The following is a 24,978-nucleotide window of genomic DNA, read 5'->3' as shown; positions in this document are numbered from 1 at the left end:
TTATTTGTGTGCCCTATTTTTATTGTGCATAAAAATGTACTGAATTTAGTAAATGTCTAAATGAACTGAGCTTACTTACCACTTTTCTGGTGCTATCAATTACTTTTACACCAAATTCACCCAGCTGCACTGACAAAAAAAAATAGAAAGGAAAAAAACATTTCCATCAATACACAGAGAGGTAATCAACATGGGGTTAAATGAATTGCCTGTTGGTACATCGACATGTGAGAAAGCTGGAGTCAAATCCACAACTTTCCAATTGCAAGACAATTAATCTTAACCCCTGAGCCACTGTAACACTTTAATGATTTTTCTGCATTTTTGTCCCTGTCTCAGAATCTAACTGACAATAAATAAATGCAACAAGCAAAACTACTGTGACTTCAATTATGATTGTATTTTATTTTATGTTATTTATTTACTAGGCAACTTTGCCAGTATTTTAACAGGAGGTAGAATTACTATAGCAACACAAATTATATTCTCCTTTGCTTAATCCACTTTGATTGTTTTTCAGCCCCACAGTGCACAAAGCTCTGGCCTTATTTGATAGTGTCTACATCATAAAGTTCTTTTGTCTCCTGTACCTATTCCTTACTTAATACATCTCCACCCTTAAAACATTTGACCTTCTGTTACCCTGCCCAGTCCTGACTCTCTCCTGCATGGGAGTTTTCGAAACTTCCTTTTCTGGGCTGTCTGGCTCACCAGATGTTTCCTCTGTTCTCCAAAACCCACTCCCCTCCCATTTGGTGAAGGTGCAACACTGACAGAGTGGGGCTGTGTCTTTCACTCGTAGTCCAGCCCATGACTCACATAAGGAGTCCAACCGAGGACGTCTTTTAGAAAGATCTGAACAAGGTGCACAGCACCTGGGATTTAAAGAAAAGCTCTGAAATACATAGCTTTTCTTTATTTGGACTACTTTCACACAAACCAGTGTTTGGTGTTTTACTTCTTTTAAATCCAGCAGGTCATTAGCTGACAATGTCGTGGGACTGTGGTCTCAAGTACATGTTCTCTATGTCCCCTGCACTGCAGCAGGGTAGCAAATGCATCCTGCAAGACAAGGAGGACCTGTCCAGACTGGAGATGGTCCAGAGATTGGCGAAGGATGGCTGCCGGTTCCTGCAAAGCCACAGCAAGGGTCCAGAGAAGACATCTGAGGTGAGATACACAAAGACCAAATCTGTGATTTTCACTGCATGCATTTATCTGACATCCTGAACTGATTTCTCTGTAGTATCTATAATTAATCAAGCAGTCAATATGATATTGTACAGCTCTGACGGCATGCTGTATGCTTTCATTTACTTGTATTTGAATAGAATATCACAAAATATTCCATTAATTGTCCCTGAGTGAGGGAAATTTCTAAATGTATACAAATTAAGTACATAACTTAAGGAAAACTATATTATAAGATATATTTCTAGATATTTGTGAAAAAAAATGCAGGGTTCAAAGCTATATATTAAGTTTTGTTGGAAGAAATGGACTCAACAGAAGCAGAGAAATATTACTGCATAATTGTAAACAACCTTGTACAGTAAAATTTGACCACATGCATATTGTCTGTTTTCAATATCTAAAACAAAAACTATTTACTAAAACTATCCTCTGTGCTCCTCTTGATGACTATGACATTAACTCAAAGTGAAGTCTATTGAGGTTACTTGATACATGCAGTCATGTTAAGTAAGTCAGAATGTGCATATTTTAGTACCTTTTAGAAAACAATGCCATAACCTATGCACAAGTTTTAAGCATACTTTTCATTGAGCCCACATTACTGTGTAAAAAATAAATAAAAATAAATTCTTAATCTGATGTAATATTTAAATCTTAAATGTTAAACATCAAAAATGTTGAAGGATTATCAGGATTTAAAAAAAATAAAAGCTTGCAAATTTCAGTCTGTGTGTAAAGAAAACTATGTTTCACATAGGGAATGGTGTTACTGAAATAAATGAATATTCTAATGTCATTCTAACTTATTAAGTATAACTATATATGCTGTCAAATAAGTATATTTGCCGTGCGAACATTTCGTCTAACTTCCTATGAAGTTAGACACAGAAACCATCCTTGTGTTCAAGTGCCACAAACACATGGGTGGTGATTGTGGCACAATCCATTTACATCTGCTACTTCTGAAAGCATAAGTGCACACACACTGTCCAGTCTCACCCGCCTGTGCTTAGAAAAATAAAAAAAACATTACATCAGCCCAAGAGCCTTCTGATTGGCCAAAGCTCTGGTGGGTTTAGCTTCACCCTTCCTGCCAGCTGTATCGGTTAGCTGGACTTTTAGACAATTGCAGGAAAGGTTGACGTCTTTGGCTGGACTGTACTGGCAGTACATTGTGTGGTCTCTGGGTGGGTTCCCGTGCGTCAGATTTGTGACCTTTTCTCCCTAACAAGGCCAGATCTTCTCATCTGTTAAGCATTTAGTAAAGTTCACCACCTGCGTTAAGCCGCCACCAATCACAGTATGATCAAATGTCAGCAACGTAGAACTTCGGCATTCTATTTACTGTGCTAAATCTCCAGCAGTAGTTGCATGGTGTACATTTGAAATGCTATTGAAAATCACAAAAAATTGACCACGAGTTTAATACATCAACTAATCTAGAAATCAAAGTATTACATGAAATTATCCTGTTTTTTGTTTGCAAAGTGATCCAAACTGGTGCTGGAGTTCACCCAACACATACTGTACAGCATAATGTGTGATTCATTTAAGTATGTGAAATCAGACATCAAGGAGCGTAGAAATCAGTTTACTCCATGTTGAAACAGAATGGCCAAATATACAACAATACATTTGTTTGATCTATTAGAAGATCGAACTCTCTAAAAAAAAAAGGAGTTTCTCAGAAAAGAGGTAGCTCCGTTTTCTCCTGAACCCGGATCCAGGAAAAGCTGAAGACAATTGATGGATGGATTTGACAGGGGTGCTGAAGGCTAAAAAGTACTTTTTTAGAGCTTGTCTGAGTTGAAAGTGTGAAGTTTGATGCTTTGCTGTATACCACCTCCTCTGTTTGCGTAAATATAGTAAAATGTACAATAAACTCTAAATTTGCGAGCCAGTTTTCATTATGTGAGAAACTAAGCTACTCTTCACCCTCTTGCCATCTCATGCTGTTATTTCTGAGGGAATTTGGACTCGTCTGCACTCTGACAGTACTGACACTTTGCAGGCCTCACACCATACATGCCAGACATGAAAGAGGACAGAAAACATCTCAGGAACATGACTTTGAGCAGAAGCCTGAGATCATACTTAATAGGAGGACTTCTTTAGAAACATTGACTCAAGATCTTTTCGACCTGTGTTGCATTTTAGTCACCGGCTCAGGGGATCTGGTTGCTTGTCTTTTGTGTTATGAGTCTGTCTCCCACTGCACACAGACAGAGAAGCTGTGGTCAGATCAATAATTCATTCTGAGGGGGAAAGGGACATCCACACTTTGGCTTTGGTGTCGTGATTTGAGTCAGAAAAGCTGTGCATTAAGGCTAAAAGCAAAGCACCTGGTGGATCTGCCTGGAAATACAGAGTATATTTCACTGGAACCAGGAAGCTAATCATCATCCTTTCATCAGGTTCAGATTCTGTGAACAGAAGTGCTGCGGCTCCACCCTTTTATGGTCGAAAATACACAAGAGGCATTTTCTTTGTGCCTGCGTGCTGGTTACATCGGGATCAGCTGGAACAGCTTTATGAGATGCGCTCAAAGTCATGAATCACACAAGAAGCTGCCAGCATGTATTAAAGTTAATATTCCATCCTGTGCACATGGGAACATCCCTGCTGTTTTTGCAGCAGTCAGTCTTTTTGTCTCTGTGTGTCCTCTGGTTGAGTGTTACTGTGCCAGGAAATCCTGCTTTACTGAAGGACCATGTATTTGTCTCCACAAAATACAATTAGGGCTGCAAACTGCAGCCACTTCCAGCCTGTCAGCCCTGGCTAATTGCATGAACAGAGGTGATTCATTGACTGATGACGACTGAAGGAGGGGGTGTATAAGCAAGGAGCTGATGCATGATTGTGTATATAGTGAAATCTTCATTAGGGCCAGTATATCTGATCTGAGCCCTGCACTGTCCAGATCCAATCAGGAATTGTGTTACTGCAAGCACAACAGTTCTTTCTCAGAGTGGAGGCTGCGAAAGACTGAAAAGAAGACAAAGAATTAGAAAATAATATGGCTGCATTTTGCATGAAGATGATTAACTTTTAATCACAAGTTTACAGAAACGTCCTGTCATTAGCAAGAGAACCCTTCTTGATAAGAAAAGAGAAATGTTTCAAAGATGTGAATAAAACATGAAGGGATGGTCTTTGTATATATACAAAGACCATCTATATAAAATATAGATCTTAGTACAGTTGGAAAGATTTGCGTTTGTAAGTTGTACAAACACAGTGAACAGTGAACCACACAGAAACAAATAAATAAACAAAATAAAAAGTAATACAACATAAAAAAGGAGGTCGGGGGGTCAGGGCGCTACTTCGCCGCAATATGTAATGGTGCTTAAATGGACAGGGTTGTGGGAATTGTACGTTTTTAACTTTTTTTGATGAAACATCTACAGTGTTTCATAAATGCTGTATAGTCAAAACAAAAATCTTGTATTTTTTTACACTGGTTGGGAAAATATGAGTGTGTTAATGCAAAATAGCCAAAAGGTTTAGGTGGATGATCATGTCTTGGAAGGTTTGTACTGCCACACTCTTTCCATTTTCTGGATGACACATGAAGCAGGTCTGAACACAAATGCCAGCCACATTTTTCACATTTTTGTTTGTAAAGAAAACACACCCCACAATTATGCCCTAATTTCTGTCTGCAAAGCATTCTACATAAAAAACCCCCACATAATTCCTAAAACTACTAAAATTAAAAAAGACAAACCTTTAAGCTACAACTGGATTGCTTTGGTTATCATTTACTTTTAGTATGCCAGAGTTGTTGGGACCTAGATTGTGGTTTGTTGGCAATGATGAAAAAGAATTGAAAAGCACCTTATTGGGGATAAATCCATCACCTGGGGGAGTTACTGTGTGGATCAAGCCCTAAGCACAAGTCCAAACCATTGTTTGTATGCACAGTATAACCAAATGACAGCTTCAAATAGACTCCCCCCTCTGGATATCCCCCATAATTTAATTGGCTCTGTGCATAAATCAGTAATTTAAATATGTGACTCATTTATGTTAATCCCTGAATGGGCTCCTGCGATAAGGACCAAATAATGATATATGTGGACGTTTTCTTTCTATTTCAGAGCTGCTTTTGACAGTGTATTATGATGGAAATCAGAGGTGATTTATGTGAGAGGGAGAAAAGGGAATCTCCTTTATGACACACTCAGCCCCCTCCTCTTTTTTTTTCTCTCTCCAGCCACAGAGTGACGAGGCAGTCCGCTTGTGTGTGAGGGAGCGGGGCCACGATGTGCTCGTTCTCCGTCGAGTGTTATCAGAGCAGCCAACGCACGCTGCATGGTCGAGGGGAGGAGGGAGGGAAGAGGCAAGGACCAGGAGGTAAGCCTATCCACTCCCTCCTTCCTCTCTCTCTGTTTCTCTCTCTCCCTCTCTCTCAGCTCTCCTTCTCTCATCAGCCTCCTCCTCTGGCTCTGTCGCTCACACACTCACTCAGGCATGCCCACATCTCAGCTCTCCACTCATAAATGACAACATTAAATACATATAAATGAGCAGCATGGGGCTGTGAGACAGCCTTCCCAGTCATACTGAGGGGGATCCCTCGGTGTGAACGCACCCGGGTGGATGCATGAAGGTGTCACGCAGCAGTAAGAGCAGCCGGGGTGAGGGCACGGCAACTCTTCAGGGATGGGATCTCGTCCTCAGCCCCTGAACCTGCAGAAGGACGGCAGGCTGCTGCTGCCGCAAGCAGCCCTGGTTGAGCAGGAGGAGGACGAGGAGGATGAGGAGGGCTTGGAGGAGAGCATCAGCACCAGCACCAGTCGAGCAGAGCCGCAGACGATGCCCACCTTTGACGTCCCCTACTTTCGTTACATAGACGATGAGGGAACAGAGGGAGAGGAGGAATGGAGTAGCAGCAGATCTCTGTCCTCCATCGGCAGGGACTCCTCTGCTGACTCTGTTGTGTCTGACAGGTACGCGGTGGTGTCAGGGACCCCCGAGAAGATCCTGGAGCATCTGCTGGGTGACATGATGCTGGATGATGACCGAAGAACAACGCAGGGGAAGGAGTCAGGTCAGGATCCTTACTTTAACACTTTGCCTCTCTTCTTTTAAACTTACTTTGTCATGTCAGGGTATGAGAAGCATTTTGATATCTACTGCTGCAAACACTAGTAGTTAAATTTACTGATTTCTGAAAAAAGGACAAAAAAATGATATGAAATGAAGTTTCCTTTACCCCTTCTGGTCTCCATAATGAGCCGGTGCTGCAGTTTGTCTCCAGGCAGTATCATCGGGTTGATCACGAGTGCCTAAATGTTAAAATGTTCAGCCTGTTTTTTTTAAAGCTACTCACTTGAGTTTTCTGTAAGCTAGATCAAACCCACTGAAGAGTAGCTTGTCAACTATGGTACACCACATTATATTCAGTTTTCCTATTTGCTTTGCCTTTTTGATGCAAATTGTTAAGATAAAACCTATCTTTTTAGAAATAAGCTACTGTACCTCCGGTGACATCACAAAAGGCATAAGGGAACTAATGAGAGCAAATTTAAGTTTTCTCTTAGTATTTCTGCTCTTTATTATCATGACTCTTGATGAAGCACACAAGGTTGAACTCAAACTCCAAACTTAGTTATATGTCACAATGCTTACTGAAACCAACTGATCAGCTAAATTATGCCTCCTGTGATGTTAATTTATCCCCCACCCCCAAAAGAACACAGCACAGAATTTATTTTTCTTTTGGCTTCAGAGCATTTTTTTTCTCCCACTTTGTGTTTTTGGAAATCTTACTATCCAGACTCCTTTAACCAGCTATGTTTTTACTGTCAGTTCATTTTTTTTTTTGTTAGGAAAAAAAAATAGCACAGGATTAAATCTTTAAACCAGTGAGAAATATGCAACACTTCCTCATATCTTTTGAGCGTGGCTGCAGTGGACCGCACCACATGAACTCCAGCCCAGCAGCAGCGACAAATCAACACATTTCCTCTCATCCCAGCAGGTACATGATAATGTGACACTGTTGCCAAGGCAGAGGAGACCCTCTGTTGCTGAAGCTGAAGATGTTTGCTCAATGAGAGACGATGACTGAGAGCAGTGCAATAGTCAGACAAAGAGAGAAAGAAAGCAAGTAAAAAGAAGGAGGAAAAAATAAGATTTATTTTCTCTTAAAAGAGGAAACTGTCATCAGTGGAGGCTCAGATCATGATTAGCAGAAGAACTGAGTAAAACTGACGTCACTGTAGTGCTAAGAATGCAGTTTTAGATGGAGGAAGGAGTTAAATAAAAAAAAAATAAAACTGCTCATATCCTTACATAAATAAATGGCTTAAATTCATCATAGGTCCATTGCTCTGTGATATCATTAAGCAAACATCTCCAGATGGATTAAAAATTAAATTCCAAAGTCAAGCAGCCAGAGACCAGAGGAGTCATGAACAGCAGCTAGTCTTTACTCAGAGGTGTTTAGCAGTTTCACTCCTGCTGGACTGTATGTACCTGTTTGCAAAGGTTGTTGTTCCTTTGATGCTACTTCTAAGCTGATCCACAGAGCTTTGCAGAAGCCTGGTAGACTAAGGCGTTCTGATGTCATCAAACTCAAAAACATTTTTCTTTGAACAGTCCCCAAGTTGCTATGTTCGATATTGCTCTTTTAGATGGAGGAAAATGACTTGATTTTGAATATGTTTAGAGGTGTATATTAGTAAATTAGGATATGATTATGCTGAGAAGTGTGGTGTGGAAAAATAAGTCAGCCAACCTTGGCTGCACAGCAACAAAGCTGGCCTATTAAGTCTGGTTCAACACAGCAGATTTCAAAAACGGCAGCCATCCCATCAGCTCTCCTGCTACATCTAGCTGCCCGCCCATATACTGATTAAACCCCGCCTTCTCAATTTACACCAGCCAATCACATCAGCCTTACAGAGTGGTGGTGGGGGCAATTAGAAAATTCATTTATTTCAGTAACATGCTCATATATTGTAAAGACTCATTTCACATCAGGAGACATTTTTCAGTGGTTAATTTTAAAGAGCATACAACTTCAGCACATCTGCATTGCTGGCTCAGTTTTTTCTTGTCTTCCTTTTAACAATACTGCATAGATTATCTATCGGTTTTAGGTCAGGAAAGGTTAAAGACCAGTCACGCACAGTGGGTATTGATAGTCTGGCAGTGTGGACAAGTGCCGAGCCATGGTGTACAAAGGAAATCCACTTCTCTATGGAGCTTGTGGGCTAAATGAGACATGTCCTAGAAGATGCATGTATTCAATATAGACTTGATAAAACACAGTGGACCAACATCAGCAGATGACATGACTCTCAAAATTGTCACTCAGTGTTGGAACTTCACACTGGACCTCAAAAAACCTAGATAAAAGAGTTTAAAAAAGTACTTCTTTACTCTTTCTACTCACTCTGGGAGATTGATTTCCAACTGAAATGCTATTTTCATGTGAAAAATGGCTGATTTCGCCCAGGTAGGGCGCTTCACTCCAGATTGTTCAGGAGTGATAAAGCAGAGAACCCTCTAAATCGGTGGTCCCCAACCACCGGGTACCGGGCCGCGCAAGAAATAATGAACTACTTCCGGATGTTTTATTTTGAAAATCCTAAACCGGATTTTACCGGTTACGTCTTGCGCGTCATCTTTAGCAATAAGCTTTTTATTGTGAAGGGTGTCGACGACTGTCAGTTGTCTTTGATGACTGTGTCAGTCATTATATGTCATTTCTGCGGTTGCCCTGCGGTGCAAACCACTTCAACATTAACATAGTTTAATTACAAATTACAAAAACACAACATTAACGAAGCACAATTACAAATTACTGGTTATTAATGGTGTTGTGTTTTTCAATTTGTTGAAGTGTTTTGCACCTCAGGGCCACCGTACATTTCTGCATTAAAAATCCTTCTTGTTATTGGTTCTTTTGCATAATTTACTTAATCATAGAAACTTCATTTGGAGTTTTTCTTAGTTGTAAGCAATTATTAAATAACTAATAATAATTAGATAACAGTTAAAACCTATCACACTTATGTCATAAATATATATGATTATATAAGTTTTACTCCTTAGGTTAAATTACTGGTATTAGTTCTATTTTCAATCAAACTCTGATTTACTGAGAAGTCCAGACCTGCACATGCAGCACAATGACTGTAGCAACTATTTGCAAATCCTCAGCTCACAACATTAAGAATGCAGAGAATTTCTTCTTTCTCAAAGCACAGAGGCATGTTTGAGGGGAAACCAAACATGAACCACAGCTGAGTGAAAGGCAGAGAGTTTTCCTTTCCTTCCTTTGCATTCACAAGTACCATGCAGGACAGTTGCAGCTTTTCCTGGGCTTCATCTGAAATGCAGTTATTGATTCCTTCGCTGCACAGAGCAGCCAGCTCTCAGAAGCATGTTCTAGATCATTCGTTTCTGTAATGACAGGATCTCCGTGGTGCTTTGAGACAGGACGAAAAGGAATCCCATTAGGTGAATGACTGTCATATTCAAAGATAAAGGCTCTTGTTTGCCGCTAAATAAATAAATAAAAAAAGCTACACATTGCTGTGCTCACTGTATAGCTTGCATTGATCAGCACAGAGCAACTGATCATGTAGTCTGATTATTTTGAAATTATATCATCAGACAAAATATAAAGTTAGACAAATTCTGGCATTTTAAAGACTAAAACAAAAATACTACAAATATGTACTAAATAAATTCAGGCAGAAGAAACACTTTTCAAATAATTTTTTTTAGTATTAACTATATACACAAAATTAACACTTAACATGTACACAGTCTGCATGTGTACATGTCAGAACGTTTCCTGAATACATGGGCCCGGACCGCCGTACCCGCCGGCATTGGTCATGTTTTTCAGGAACCGTTAATCGTTCATGTAACTTCTCAGGATGAAGAACTTCAGAAATGTGACTGTGGAAGCTGACGTTTCCGTTGGGGATATCTGTGCTTGCTGAAGCTTGTTTACGACTGAGATGGTATTTTAGGCTTGAATAGTTTCGGTGATAGGTGCACTCCTTTTTTGCATAACTTACACACGATCATAGTACTTTCCAGCACAAATTAACCACCAGTGGGCCAAGAGAAGCAGTTTTGTCTATCACGCACACACCCACATAGATTTTTCATGGCTATAGCCCCCCCACACACACACACAACTCACACCCTTCGCTGGCCCCTGATTATTTTGTTGTCTATATGTTGCTTTATGTGCAAAGGTATTTTTTGCAATCCTAAATTATGTCTACTTGGACAAAGTTTTTTCTTCCTCAACCTATCCCTCCTTTATTGTCATTTCATCTAATGAAAGGTGACGCCCCCGCCCCCTGGGCTGCAGTCTCAGGCACCTGTCTCCCACGTTATGTTTGTATGTTGTTCTTTGGACAGGTTTTACTGAAATGTGAATTTCCCTCTAGGATTAATAAAGTATATTCAATTCAATACTTGTATTTCTATCCATATTAGGACTTTGTATTGACTTTAATTCCTTTCAGTAACTGGATTTATGCCTAACCCAGACATTTTCCCTAATCACGACTAGTATATCCCAAATCCTAATTCACAGCTTACCTCTAAACACAACCCCTGAGCCTAAACTGGGGGGAACGCCATTATAACCACACTCTGTCTCATTTCTAAAGACAAATGGGTCTCTGTAAGACATACTGATCTTCAGGAGGCTAGTAAATATACCAGAAAGAGTCCTAAATGTGCCAGCTATTCAGAGGATTTTACATGGGTAAAAGTGCTACAGCTTGTGAGGTAGTTTCTAGTTCCCTGCTGTTGTTTTCAGACTTTCTGTTAAGGCTGTTTCACTGTGTTGTTTATGACTGCTGCATGCATGTGAGAGAGTAACCCCCTCATAAGCGGGGAGTTATGTATGCACAGCTGCTCTGAACGGATTAACATAATGATGTCGGTGAGTCTGCTGGACCGGAACACTCACAAAAGACTCTGGAAGCTGCAGTGAAATTAAAGGAAGTGATTTACAATTCTTGGTCTAAGGCCTGCATGCAGAAGACTGATCCTACAATATGAAATAAAATGTTGTTAAATGGATAACTGGATGTATTTTTGACTTTTTGTACAAAAAACAATGGGTACCAGGTTGAGAAATTATATGTCAATATAAAAATATTTACAAGAGCAATCTTTCTAACAAAATACATAAGAAATTGATCTGTAATTGCAGCGCTAACATCGAATGACAATATTGAATTATTAAAAATCTGTATTTTCCCTTTAATTCAGTTCACTTCAGTTTAGCACAGTTTGATTCAGTTCACTGTATTGACTTTGCATTAATTACACAGAAACTGAGTAGCAGAACAATTAGCTTGACTTGGAATGAATCACATACAGATGAATGAGCAGAAAATGTGCACCTTAAAGCAGATTAGGATGACCGATATGATTTATATCGGATTGTTTCTTTTCAAGTGCAAAAATAAAAACACAAGCTTGAGAAACATCATTTGACACCGTCATGTTGTTAGCTTATCTCCATTGACGCAGATGGCATAAACTATTATGAGAGTCTGAAGATAATGTCTGTAAAGGCTTCTTTCAACATGCCAGAGTAAAATATGCTTGAAGATTTCTGTTTACTTTTATTTCCTTCAGACTGACGGCAAATAATTTAGCTCTAAAGAGAAGTTTTTTCATGTTGTCCTGTGCTTAGCAATCTCTAAATGATTTTTGGCAGTAAAGAACGAGCTATCCTTGTGGTATTAAAGTGGAACATGGAAAAAAAGTGAGGCCATATGAATCATAAGTGCAGCCTAGCAATATAAGCAGTTCAGAAGATATTAATCATGCAGCTGTCGGGGTCGGTAGTGTTCCTGCCCTTCAGCGTACTGCTGCATTAATGAGGCTGTGTTCCTGCAGCGTTTAAGCCTGTTTTCCTGTAATAGCATACTTTTTTCAAAGTGGAAATTCTCTCTGAACATTTGCTACTGAAACATACACATTCATGACCTTTATCAATATGTATGTGTCTTTGCAGATATGCTTCTGGATGACTTTCTACTCACATACCCAGTGTTCATGTCAACCAGCGATTTATGCCAAGCTCTTCTGGGACAATATCCTTGCATGGAGGTATTTCTGCAGAAGCATTGCAATTATTTATTCCTAATAACAGACATAAATTAAATTTACAAACAGAAAAATGGGTGTTAAAGAAAAGCATTAGTGCTTCAGCTTCCACTCACCATTGAATCGTCTCATTGAATGTACGGAAATCTGATCCTTAACCAGTATGCACCTATTGCAACAAGCGGCACAAAATTAAGGAGGACCTGAAAGAGGTTCTGGAGAGGAAACAGAAAGTCCTGCACCTGGTGTGGCATTGGATGTCTCTCTGCAAGGAGTTCCTGAGAGAGGACGAACATGTGAAAGTGTTCCTCAAGGTAGGAAATATCTGTGGAAATGAGTGGAACATGAGATGAGATGTAGAATGATGACAGACAGCTGTGCTTCCAGAGTCTGTACCGTTACGTGTTCGATGATCTTTATGAGCACCCAGCCCTGGAGAAGGATGTGATGGAGTTGCAGAAATTCTACCAGCTAAGACGCAGACAGTAAGTAACTGTATCTGGATTTTTTTTTATTTTCATGTGTATAACATCCAGTAGGAATGACACGCTGGTGGTCTAAGAGGAACTTTTGAACACAAAGACAGAGTTCTTCTCTCCAGGCCTCCCTTTTTAGCTTTTCATCAATGACTCCATTCAGAAATTGTAAAGTAATTTCTGTGCTCTGCGGTTTTATTCTTGGCGATTTAAAGGTCATTTTGCTCTTTATCTGGAATGGAAGAAAGAGAGGGAATTCTGGTTTTAAGAAATAGCGACAAGAGCCTAGAAGTGGTTCTCACATAAGAGAAAAGTATAAGCTATAAAAAGGCAATAGAAATAATGCAATGCCTACATCGTCTCTCCACTCCGCTGCCAAAAAACAGACATGGCTCAAATACACAAATTGTTGAGTTATTCCAGAGTGTGGCATTGGGGGGGTGGGGGTGGAGTGGACATTTATGACAGATTTGTGTCTTGCAAAAGTCTTTATATCATGCAAACTTGAAGAAAATTTACATTAACGTATAATATTGAGCTTTTGTGTTACAGACCAACATAGTATGTGGCTGTAAAGGGGAAGGTTACAGGTTTACTTGAATACACCTACATTAAAATCCAATGTAAACAAATGTTTCCAAAGCATACCTAATCCATAAACAGTAAAGTCTGTGTGGAACTGAATCTCATTATAAATCCAACTGTTCTGTAAAGCCTCGGTGGTTTATTAAAGAACATTTTGAACAACCAGCATCATGAGAATCAAGGAACACAGCAGACAGATCAGGAATAAAGGTATGTCTAACTTAAAAGCAAGATACACTTGCAAATCAATATTCAGGGCTTTGAAAATCACCCTAAACTCGTAATCCCACCTATAAAACATGGTGGTGGCAGATTTGCGCCATTTCCGTTAGTGTAGATGGGTAAGTTAATGACTTGGTGTTGGTCTCCCTTTATATGTTGGGGTTTGTGGTTATAATGTGACAAAATAAGAAAACCTTTGAGAGGTGAAAGTACTGTTCAAGGCACGTACAGCATTTTCTTTCTCAAGAAGAAAGAAATTAGTGTTTGCAAGTGTCCAATCACATCAGAAAGATTCTCTTTAGCGCAGTGACAAGAGAGTCCCTCAGGCCTCAAACAGAGAATGTTGAAGAAAAGAAGATATACTGTGGAACTCCAGCAAGCAACTACAGAGTCTGAGTGTGAGAGCCAGACATCTTGCTGTTGGACAGGAAAGGTCAGCCTGAAGGAATGCTTAGAAACTTTAATCATGGCAGACTAACAGCAACAGACGCTGCTCTTAGCAGGGGTCTGACATAAAAGCCTGCAGGTCTGTGACCGATTAAAATATGCCAGATTTATTCATCTATGACACTGCCATATAAAATTTTACTCTTAGGAGTGATGTGCCTTTGAATTCTGCCATGTTCCACTTGGTTGGTGACTAAATAGTGCAGATAATAATCAGCTGATTTCAGTTATTAACTTAGCTTTTATCCAGTACTACATTCCCCCCCCCAAAAATCCTGCATCATAGAAGCTCATGTCAAAGACTGCGCACATTCATGATAATATATATTATCAAAATGTCAATAAAGGTTAGATAGTTCATGTATAATTTCATGTTAGTTCACCTACTTTATACATGTTAAAATCTTTAAAGATGTCCTAATAGAAGTTGGAAATGTAAAATGTGATTCTGATTAACTAATGTAGTATGTGGTCATGTGTTGAAAAGGCATAAAAAACTAAAATGCTAAAGTGATGCTTTGTTGTATCATTTTAGTGTTTGTCTTGAATCAAAAATGAACAAAAATTGTTATTTTGGTTTCTAAACAAACCCTGAGTAAGCAGACTTATTGCCCCGCCCATCTCCCTCTTCCCCTTTGTTCAGCCACCAAACTGAGTTTTTCCCCTGGGAACATCTGCATCCGTGTAGTTCAGTCTTTTTCTGTTGGTGCTGGTATCTCAGCCTGCCTTTATTATGTTTATATCCTGTAAGGGAAACCCACAACTCCTACCCCATCATACTGCTAGACTGTGTGTGTGGGTGTTACCCACTGACATAATCCTGTATTTATGGGCTTTTCACAATCAGTCCTGTCTCAGATGGGGACTAGCTCAACCAATCCCACTGCTGTGGCAATCTGCTGCTGTGTGAAAAGGTGTCATTTTTTATAGACGGAGGTCCCTTCCTCTCAACCTGCCTCCTGATCAGCTTCCATCTGGACTTTGTGTGCAAATTGAACTTCAAGTCATATGATTCGGAAACCTCGCAGTGAGAACAAAACCCAATTTGTGCTTGGCATTCTGTATCCTCATGTGACATGTGAAGTCATAGATATCCACAGTGACTCTGCTCTTTTTGTAAGGCGGGGTCTGTTTAGATGTGACAAAGGGAATCAGGTTTTTCATTAGCACAGGGCTACTGCTGCTAGCCCCCGAGGAGGGATCCCTCAGGACCGGTTCTGTGCCAGCATGCCTATTGGGATGCAAAACTCGTGAAAGCTGAGCGATGAACACAGGCACAGGGCTATATATCATGCCGACCAGAACTAACCGATGAGAATAGGATGATGAAATGAAGAGATCACTTTGGAATGTCTAAAATCTGCTAAGCACTTTAATCTCTACTTGACACTGAATGCCAGTAATGGACTGAATGCTGTAGAGGATGTTGTGGATAAATATATACCCTGTTTACCCTGATTATAGACTTTATAGGGTTTAGTTGTCATTAGCAGATCGGTGAGTCTTTTTGTGGCTATGAAGGCTGGTGCATTTCACGTTTTCTCTTCTGTTTTTATTTTTTTGTAGCACTGTGGATGATGATTCGCCACACAGAAATGTAAGTGAGAATTTCCTGTTTTATGTCTTTAAAAGAGACAAGTTGTCATAAAAAACAGAACTTTGTGTTTGCCCTACAACATATCTGGGGTTAAGGCCATAAAAACCAGTATTTTTTTGTTTTGTTGCTCAAAGTAAAATTCTTAACATGCGTTATAATAAATGGGTCTTCCCTTATTTTGCTTTTTAGGGTAGAGCTCTTTCCCACCAATTGAGCTTGAAAGAGAATGGGCTCAGATCCAGAGTCACACAGAGAGAGAACAAGGAAGGTAAGTCCTGCAAGGTGACGTTTCTTGGACATTCCTCCCATCATTACGCTATTTTCAAAATGAATGAAAGGAAACGTTAAGCTGGGAGCTTGAAACAATAGGGTTCTTTCCAAGGAATTGAATGACATGTTTGGAAATGCAAATTCCTGACTTACCATGTTTTTCACGTTTGGATCAGTTTTTATTTGAGTGTTGATTTGCTTATCAACACTCAATGTACTCTTTAATCACGTAAAAAGTACATTTTGATAACCTATTAGTACGTATTAAACTTTTCATTAAGCCCACATTTCTGGAATAAAAATGAAAATGCTTGTTATTAGCCTGTGATTTTCTCATTTTAAATGCATTTTCATCAATTCTTAAGCATAACATTATATTTAACATAAATAAAAGGATTGAAAACATTAGTCAGTATAATGGTCTCACTATGGTGTCTTGTACCAAAACTATCCTTCAGCCAAACTCCTTTCACACGAGTCAGGATTAATTATTTCTTCCTTTATTTCCATATAAAATGGAGTGAAACTGCCAAAACACAAACAACTCAGGATGAGCTCAGAGCAGCCAGCAGAAGTGTTTTACATTCAGTTACATACATTAGAAGTACAACAACAATGCTACCTCAAAAGGATAAACAATTTTAATACTGAGCTGCAACGCTAACGGCCTAAGAAAAGCTTAGCAGCCTGCTAGTTAGCTTATTACATAGCAAACAATCAAATTTCCAGAACTTATTAAAGTAAACAAATTCAGTAGACAGATACTTCTTTTCTCTTTTGTTAACATAAACACTCATGTTGACGTATAAGCTGCTACTTACAGGCATTGCTTCGAAGAACTTGACCTGGAATGTGGCGTTCATAACAGACACATCTGTTCATTTGCTCTACCGCTAGCAAAACAAACGTTTGTTTTTTTGTTTTTTTTTGCTAGCAAAACAAACGTTTGTTTTTTTTTTTTTTTTTTGCTAGCAAAACAAACGCATTGACTAAATAACATAAAAGTCAAGCAGTTCCCTAAAAATCCAACAGATGGCAGCAATGCTCCATGCAAAATCAAACACCCACAGTTTACAGGACAGTGTTATTAATCTCAACTCATGAATTGAGTTACTGAAAAAAACAAACAATCAGTAATATTCAAACTTATTAAAAATGGCTACATCTTCTTTTCCAGTTCTCTGCCGTGTGTACGTCACGATGGACTCGTATCTTAGTGCGAAGGTCCACTCTGAGGTGGTTGCTCAGGAGCTGTTGCAGGCAGTGGCAGAGAGGATGGATGTTCCTGCATCTGAACTGATACTTGTGGCCATTACTTATCCTGGAGGTAAACACCACTCTGATCTCTTACAGCACACAACCATCACAGATGACTCGTGGTACTACACATCTCACCTAAAGAGTAACATCTTAGAGCAAATATGAAGCTTTCTAGAATTGTTTTGCATTATGAATAATATTTAAACGCAGACCATGCAGGTACAATAAAAGATTACGAACTTGTTTTCGTTGATTGCATTTTATGATAGTTATGACAGTTATTCAGCCCATCTATGGCGGATAATAAGACGAGTTAATTGCATTGCCTTGTTCAATCCATTGCAGGCCAGTATCTGTTTTCTGTGGCAGAAGTAACTGGTTTCCTTGGAGCAGAGGCTGCCACTGAGTCTTATCTCTGATGCTTCCAGGTTACCCGACTCATTTTTAATGGCATTCTGCTGTTTGTGATGCGTTTTCCTCTTTGCAGGTAGACTCCTCCTGCAGCCTCAGGACAGAGTTTTCTCCAATTCTTTACGGCCAGTGGGGAGGCTTCATGTGTGCAGGAAGGACCTCGGTGAAGTCCTGGTAGGAACGGCATTGTAATTTGTGACTTTGATGGGGCTCAGGAGCAGATTTAGTGGGAGAGAATTTTGTCCAAGAAAAGGAGTGAGGAGATTGTTTGAAATTAGAGAAACATAAAAGACAAAGTAAAAATAGGATGCAATATTCTAATGAACAGAAGTGCTTAAAAACATTCCTTAAATAAAAAAATAATAATAAGCGAAGTGACCATAATTTATAATTTATTGGATTTTATAATTATATGTGGGTCACATTGCACTATGAGCTTTGGGATGTCTGGCCTAAAATCACATAAATTCAAATCAGTTTTTTTATATAGATTCAAGCTGAGCCTTTTGAGAGAATAATATAAATGATCACAAAAGACAAAGTGAAATGTAAAACAGCCTTCAAAGAAGACATATAAATAAGAAGGAACACTGTAGAACAAAACACCACAAATTTTTTAAACAAAATCATATATGAACCAGGAAAATAAAACTTGCAAATTGACTCAACCAACCATTAAGAAAACCTCAATAAGATCCACAGCTGAAGACAAAAATTTAACTGCAAGACATTCCATTTGGTCATTTTAGTTCTTAATATGATAAATAATAGGGATCCATTTTTGTCAGTCTATAATACAGAGCACCTCCATCATGGGTAGGATTGCCAAACCATTATCTCAATTTGGAAAGTTTACAGAAATCAAATTATTGACTGATTACTGTGTTGTGTAATTCTACAAGAAAACAAGTGCTTTCATAATTACAACCTACTTATCTTAGCAAATGGATAATAAATTCACATCAAATCCTCCTTCAGTAAAATCTGACTCCTTGTGTCTAAAATGGGTTGTTAAAATGTTTCTGCCTGAATGTTGGTTTCTTCCAGAAAAAAATGTTTTAAACGGACTTTGGCAAATAAATAAAAAAACATCTTATATGTGTTTTTCCTCTACAGAACCCATTTACAGATAACTCAGAGTTGCAACAGAGGACGGCTCGCATGCTAACTTTAAATACATGGGATGTGGCTGTTGCACTCACCAACTTTGACTGGACGATTTTCAACTCGATGCACGAGGTTGGCCTCTATTTGCATCTTTAAGCGCAAATAGTTACCTTTTGTCATAGCTTACTTCAGCCTGGTTAAAGTTTTTTTTTCTTTTTGTTTTACAGCAGGAACTGATCTACTTCACCTTCAACCGCCATGTTTGCAGTAGCTACACAATGCCATTAGAGACGCTGCTGCAGCAATGCAATGAAGTCCAGCTGTGGGTCATGACTGAGGTGCTGCTGTGCCCGACGCTCTGCAAAAGGGTCCAGCTCATCAAGAAGTTCATCAAGATTGCTGCTCAGTTAGTCACTTTTCACCAAAAAAAAAATTACTGATTGCCTTTTAATACTACTTTGCTGTAACAGCTGCCTTGATTTGATTGAGAATTCAACGCCCTCTTGTGGCAAACCATTAGGTTGCACTTAGTTTAATTCTTTTGAAATATAACCCTTAAAATTCTGTTTTATTTTTTTCTAGCTGTAAAGCACAGAGGAACCTCAACAGTTTCTTTGCCATTATTATGGGCCTGAATGCTGGTGCTGTAAGCCGCCTCAGTCAGACGTGGGAGGTTAGATTTCCTCTTTTCCTTCTGACATTAATTTATCATTATTTGCAGCAGCAGTTGAACTACCTGGAAAAAAATATAATAACCAATGTTTCTGTCCCTGCAGAAAATTCCTGGTAAATTTAAGAAGCTGTTTTCCGAGCTGGAGACAGTCACAGTGAGTCTACTCATAGATAATTGTTATATTACCTATCACTGCTGAAAGCAGAGCGTTGATGTTAATCCATGCTGCACCAGGGGATACAAGTAGCTAAAACCAAACACGTTTTACTTTGCTAAAGAATGTCAGGTTTATGTGATCATTAGCTTCGAATCCTTCCAGAATTCACTTCTAATAATGTCTGCTTGCACAGACACACACATCCTTCCCTGGAGAGTTTTGCTGATTTTGAACATTTCTTCACAGGATCCCTCACTGAACCACAAGGCATACAGGGACTCCTTCAAGAAGATGAAGTCCCCCAAGATCCCGTTTCTTCCTTTACTCTTGAAAGGTGTGTTCCTTACTCTTCTGCTTCAGGAGCCCAAAAACTTGACATTGGGGTAAAACGGGGAGTTGTCACAATCATTGGACGATTCCATTTTTACACCCAAATTTTTCACTAAATATAAATCTTTTCCCTTTTAGACATCACATTCATCCATGAAGGCAACAAAACATTTCATGATAATCTGGTCAATTTTGAGAAGTTGGTAAGTTTTGGTGTCTTTTATCTTCTGGACAGGAAACATACAGTATGGAAAATGCTTAATCAAAGTCTTTATCTGTATCCTCCAGCACATGATAGCAGACATGGCGAGACTCATCCGAGAGTGTCAGCAAGACCACGTGGGTCAGTATTCAGATCACTTGTCACGCATGATGTGATGTTTTAAACTGGTAATCACAATGAGACCTGTGAGATCTAAATTGTCAGTTTTTTTTCTACATCAGCTATTGCTGAATTTTATATACAAGACATTCACTGGTTCATTGTTAAAACAATTCTTTTAACAGATTTGATGTTAAAAGAAAAAAGAAAATCTGACTTAGCATTTGAGCTGCCGATCGTAGCTGATTAAAAAATAAATATCTGATTCCAATTTCTGTCCTACTCCAACCTCTGGCTGATGGATCTACAAGGTATTTATAGTTTCAATGAGACGTGATGACAGAATGTTTGAGAATCATTGACCTAAAGCTGTGTTTCCTCAAGTCACACCGTCTTGCATGTTTTAGATGTTTTCCTGCTTCAGCAAAGCTGATTTCAATTGATGGCTGAGTAACAGGCTTTTACCGAATTGCAGACATCTGAATCAGGTGTGTTAAAGCAGGGAAACATCTATAAACATGGAGAGGAGTGTGCCTTTGAGACCTCAAGGCACATTACAGAGTAGTTAACTCAATCCAATGATGCATTTGAACTGAATCTATACTTTTCAAACTCTGCAGTCAACTTCAGTTTATCATTCCAAAATCTAAGGAAACCAAAGAGATTGGTTCTAGTTATTCACTCTGTTCCAATTTCTAATTACTTTTGGATAGTGTTTCAAGCATTTGAACACTTGTGGAGTAATACTACCACAGCTTAGAAGTAAAATAATGTTCTTCTTCTAGGAAATGGAATTGCCCAGAAGAGCAGCTCAGAGGTTCGAGCCTACACTGATTACCTTCATGTCATCGACAATCAGCAGACTCTGTTCGAACTGTCACACAGACTGGAGCCTCGTGCGTAGACAGGAGTTTTTTCTATTCTTCCCACTCTGTGGAATTGCCAAGGATCAACTGATCACTGTCTCAGCTCGTAGTGCCCAGGACTCGGTCAGCAATCCTTGGAGGTATGCATGTTTCTGACTCAAACACACAAGATGGAGTAACTCAATCAGGAGGCTGTCACCAGAGACCTAAACAAGCAGTGAAAGACGCATGTGAGGAAGGCCGCAGAAACAGTTTGGATCCACCATCACGTGACTGATTCATTCAACTATTACTCAACAGGAAAGCTGCAGCGCCAGCGGCTGAACTGCAACAACAGCAGAAGCCTTGAGTGGCAGCCATTTATCAAGACATCATTATGGGGTCCAAAGCTGCTGCTGTTTTTATGAAGACCTGCAGATGGCAGAAGTTAGCAAGGGAAATTGTTCTTTTTCAATGGCCCACTGCAATGAATACTTCCAGTTGATTAATACTGTTCCGCTCTCAAGTGACTTTAAATTGCATTAATGCTCATGATTCATCTTTCATACCACAACAAAATCAATTAAAACTTTACATACAGTGCTAAAAATAAAAAAGGAGATTTCTACTTATTTCTCAGGATTAAAGGAGACCTATTATGTTTGCTATTAAAATGAGTTAGAATAGGTCTACGGAAGGGGTGGGCAACTCCAGGCCTCAAGGGCCGGTCTCCTGCAACTTTTAGATGTATCTCTACTTCAACACACCTGAATCAAATAATGAGGTCCTTAGCAGGACTCTGGAGTACTTGACTGCACTTAGGAGGTAATTCAGCTATTGGATTCAAGTGTGTTTGATCAGGGGCACATCTAAGAGTTGCAGGACACCGGCCCTCGGGGACCAGGATTGCCCACCCCTGGTCTACGGGCTGTAAAATAACATGGTCATTAAATTTCTTTCTCAAAATCATTGGAAAATGAGATTTCACCTCCTCTGTTCTGCCTGTTATGAGCTCCTTTCAGAACTATCTGGTTAAGGCTGGATGTTTGGGTTTTTTTTGTTGTTTTTTTCAGGGTTTGAACTGTTTCTAGAACAAAAATGTCTGAAAACTTTGTATAGTAGGTTCCCTTTAGCATTTATTTAGAACCAACGCTAAAATTAAAAGTTCAAAAAGGTTTGCAAAAGAAAAATCTGGAGCTCACAATCAGTGAAATCAAGAGATCTCAATCAAAGAAGAGAAGAAAAAAGCTGACACTAAATCAACAAACTGTGACTAATGGGGGGTTTGTTTTGGGTCAAGTGAACTGAAGGTCCAACTTTTATCTTAGCTGATTAAAATCTATCAATATTCAGAGTTGCTCATTGTCTCAGAAGCCCACAGACAGTAGCTTCAAAGCCTAACTTAGATTGTAGTACCTATTTTAATCTTTGGGAGGAACAAAACAAGGAGGTAGACCCAAGGTTTGAAACCAGCCTTGATTCATCTCCTGTTAGCACAAGAACAGCAAGAAGCGCCTTACTTGGTTCTTCCTGGACCTCTGGTAGTGTGTGGTTTCAACATCGTCTCTCGGCTTAACTGACAAGAAATCCAAGGCACAAATACAGTACTTGTTAAAAGACCCTACAACGACCACCTTTCCAAAGTGCTGTGAGGACAAACCAGAATATAGTGGAACATTCACATAAAAGCATAGTTTTCTTCTTGACATAGTGAACAATGACAAGAAAAAGCAGTTAACAAAACCAAATCTCCGAAAAGGTATACAAGACCTCCCTGACTCTGCTGGGGAAAAACCTTGATTAATTCTAAGATTTGGTCACAGTCTTGGGACTCCACTTACCCACAACATGAAGGGTAAAGAGTCATCTCCAGGAACTGCTCAACCAATCAGAGAAGTTCTTGAGGTAACACGAGAGCTAAATAAACTTCAACGGTTGATTTAAAAAAAAAAAAGTGGATTCTAGTATATATATTTTTTTCTAAAAATCAGTCCTTTATACTGACAGAGCGAAATCATCAAAACTTCTGTTATATTAACTCAAGACTGAGGTTGTTTTCACATGACTATTTTTCTACAACATGTAATCGTTCCGTTGAATAAAAAGAGACAGCAATTGTTTAAAATAAAATAATAGCTAACCACGATTTTTTTCTTTCCTTCATAAGTTTTAAACTGGCAAGATTTTTCCTGTGAGAGACTTTGACATGTACAGGCATTTAGAAATTTTTTTTGACCATACCAAAAGTTATATACTTCCCATATTGTAAAAATTTAGAGACGACTTTCAGGGAATAGGGGGTTCTTCTGAACAGATCTAAAGTCCAGTGAGGACTTTTAAAGTGACCAGAAGAAATGCATTATTAATTTGCGTAGCACATTTTAGCAAAAAGGCAATTCAAGGTTCTTTGCTTGATGAAAACATGAACAACTAACATTTAATTTTCTTCAATGTCTTCAAGATCATCCAAATCCTCACTATAAAATTTCCTGAGTAAAGATTAAAATTAATCTATATTCCAGTTGTTGATCAGTAGACTTAATTATTAAAGCAGCTCTCTAATAGTTCAAAGGTCAAATATGGTGTTTGTATTCTATCGAAGTTTAAAAGAAAATACAGTATAAAGTTTAAATGCAACAGAATAAAATAGTTCCTGTGATAATTGTTATTCACTAAATCTGTTTTAAATGAGTTTTAGAAGCTTTTAGCACTTAATGAATGAGTTTAATACTTACAGATTTTTGATGCGTTAGCTAAAGATTAGGACAGACAGCAAGTTCCTCACACATGGGGTGTTTGCAAACTCAGCAATCTATTCTTGTAGTGAAATATTGCTACATGAGTAAAACTGTTCAGTTAACACACACAAAGATGTCTGATTGAGATTGTATATGTTATGACAATGATTGTTGAATATTTCATTTTAATATTCCAGTTGCATATTTTGTCAGTGCATCATCTTTCCTTACAGTACTTTTGTTATTGGCAAGTTCTGTTTATCAGAGAAGGCTTTACTCAATGCAGGCTGTGTAGGAAGCTCAAGAATGTAAAGTATACTGTATTTTACCAGTATGTTAAACATACCAGTAGTTGCACTTTACTGCTCTGGAAAAAATTGAATTGTTGACAAACAAAGGAGTCAGGAATTGGCCTCAGCTTCGTTATACCAGAAAAAACAAAGAAATTCATTGAAAACTAGTCAGATTTTCTTTAGCTAAGAAAACAAAAGCTGCAGAGTTGCAATAGACTGAAATTTACACAGAAATAGAAAGCAATAGCAAAAATGAAATGACAGCACTTCTGAATTAAAACTGTAAAATTTCTTCCTGTGCAATGTTCATTCTCATACAAGTTTAAACCATAATAATGTGTCTTGCAGGATAACTTCTAGAACCTTTGCTTTGCATATTTTAAGTTTCAATCCAGTGATCATTATGAGATAAATCTGCTTTATTATTATCTAGTTCTACATTTTTATTCAACTATGTACAGTTGAGTATTTATATTGTGGATACATGCTCAAACTCTGCATATTGATATTTATTTAATTCTTCATGTGTTCTACAGATTTAAAATTTACCATGCTTTTGTTTAATCCTTTTTGTTCGCTGCTCTACATGTCCAATGATGAACTGACCACCTCTGTCAACTGTGCATGCAATAAAACCTTTTCATGCACTGACCGAGATTCTGTGCCTGATTTCTAATCACTAGATTTGTAAAGTTCTGACCTGCTGATATATATTTTAGTAGATTTTGATTTCTCTGAGGACTAGAAATGTGAACAAAATGCTAAAAATAGAACCAACAAAGTTGGTTCTATTTATATCATTGAGATGGTAAAATCCTCCTGGTCATCAGACAGAGGTGTTTATAGTTAAAAACCAACTAAATAAAATTAAAGCACAAGCTCCTTAGTCCTTCACAAAACAGAATATAGCTTACTGGTTTAAATATTTTTCTCTTTGCCTCA

At 38.6% G+C, this 24,978-nt stretch overlaps 1 protein-coding gene across 2 annotated transcripts; it reads left to right on the top strand.

Moving 5' to 3' along the window:
• Positions 1 to 802: 802 nt before the first annotated feature.
• On the top strand, positions 803 to 24,688 carry rapgef5b (Rap guanine nucleotide exchange factor (GEF) 5b). Of its 2 annotated transcripts, XM_032558243.1 has the most exons (18): positions 803 to 1,170; positions 5,414 to 5,553; positions 6,150 to 6,250; positions 12,212 to 12,290; positions 12,473 to 12,617; positions 12,691 to 12,788; positions 15,600 to 15,630; positions 15,820 to 15,898; positions 17,078 to 17,227; positions 17,648 to 17,745; positions 18,688 to 18,810; positions 18,906 to 19,084; positions 19,261 to 19,351; positions 19,455 to 19,505; positions 19,755 to 19,842; positions 19,977 to 20,041; positions 20,127 to 20,181; positions 20,946 to 24,688. In XM_032558243.1, the coding sequence occupies exons 1-18, from the start codon at positions 991 to 993 to the stop codon at positions 21,062 to 21,064; spliced, it is 1,872 nt and encodes a 623-aa protein (XP_032414134.1). In that variant the 5' UTR covers positions 803 to 990; the 3' UTR covers positions 21,065 to 24,688. The 2 variants fall into 2 exon arrangements, with proteins under 2 accessions (XP_032414134.1, XP_032414136.1); XM_032558245.1 differs by lacking the exons at positions 803 to 1,170; positions 5,414 to 5,553; positions 6,150 to 6,250 and adding an exon at positions 7,054 to 7,183.
• Positions 24,689 to 24,978: the final 290 nt, after the last annotated feature.

Source organism: Xiphophorus hellerii, chromosome 3 (assembly GCF_003331165.1).
Source record: "Xiphophorus hellerii strain 12219 chromosome 3, Xiphophorus_hellerii-4.1, whole genome shotgun sequence".
In the NCBI taxonomy this organism is placed as follows: Eukaryota; Metazoa; Chordata; class Actinopteri; order Cyprinodontiformes; family Poeciliidae; genus Xiphophorus; species Xiphophorus hellerii.
The sequence above is the reverse complement of the archived record's forward strand: the minus strand, read 5'-3'. Positions and strand labels throughout refer to the sequence as shown.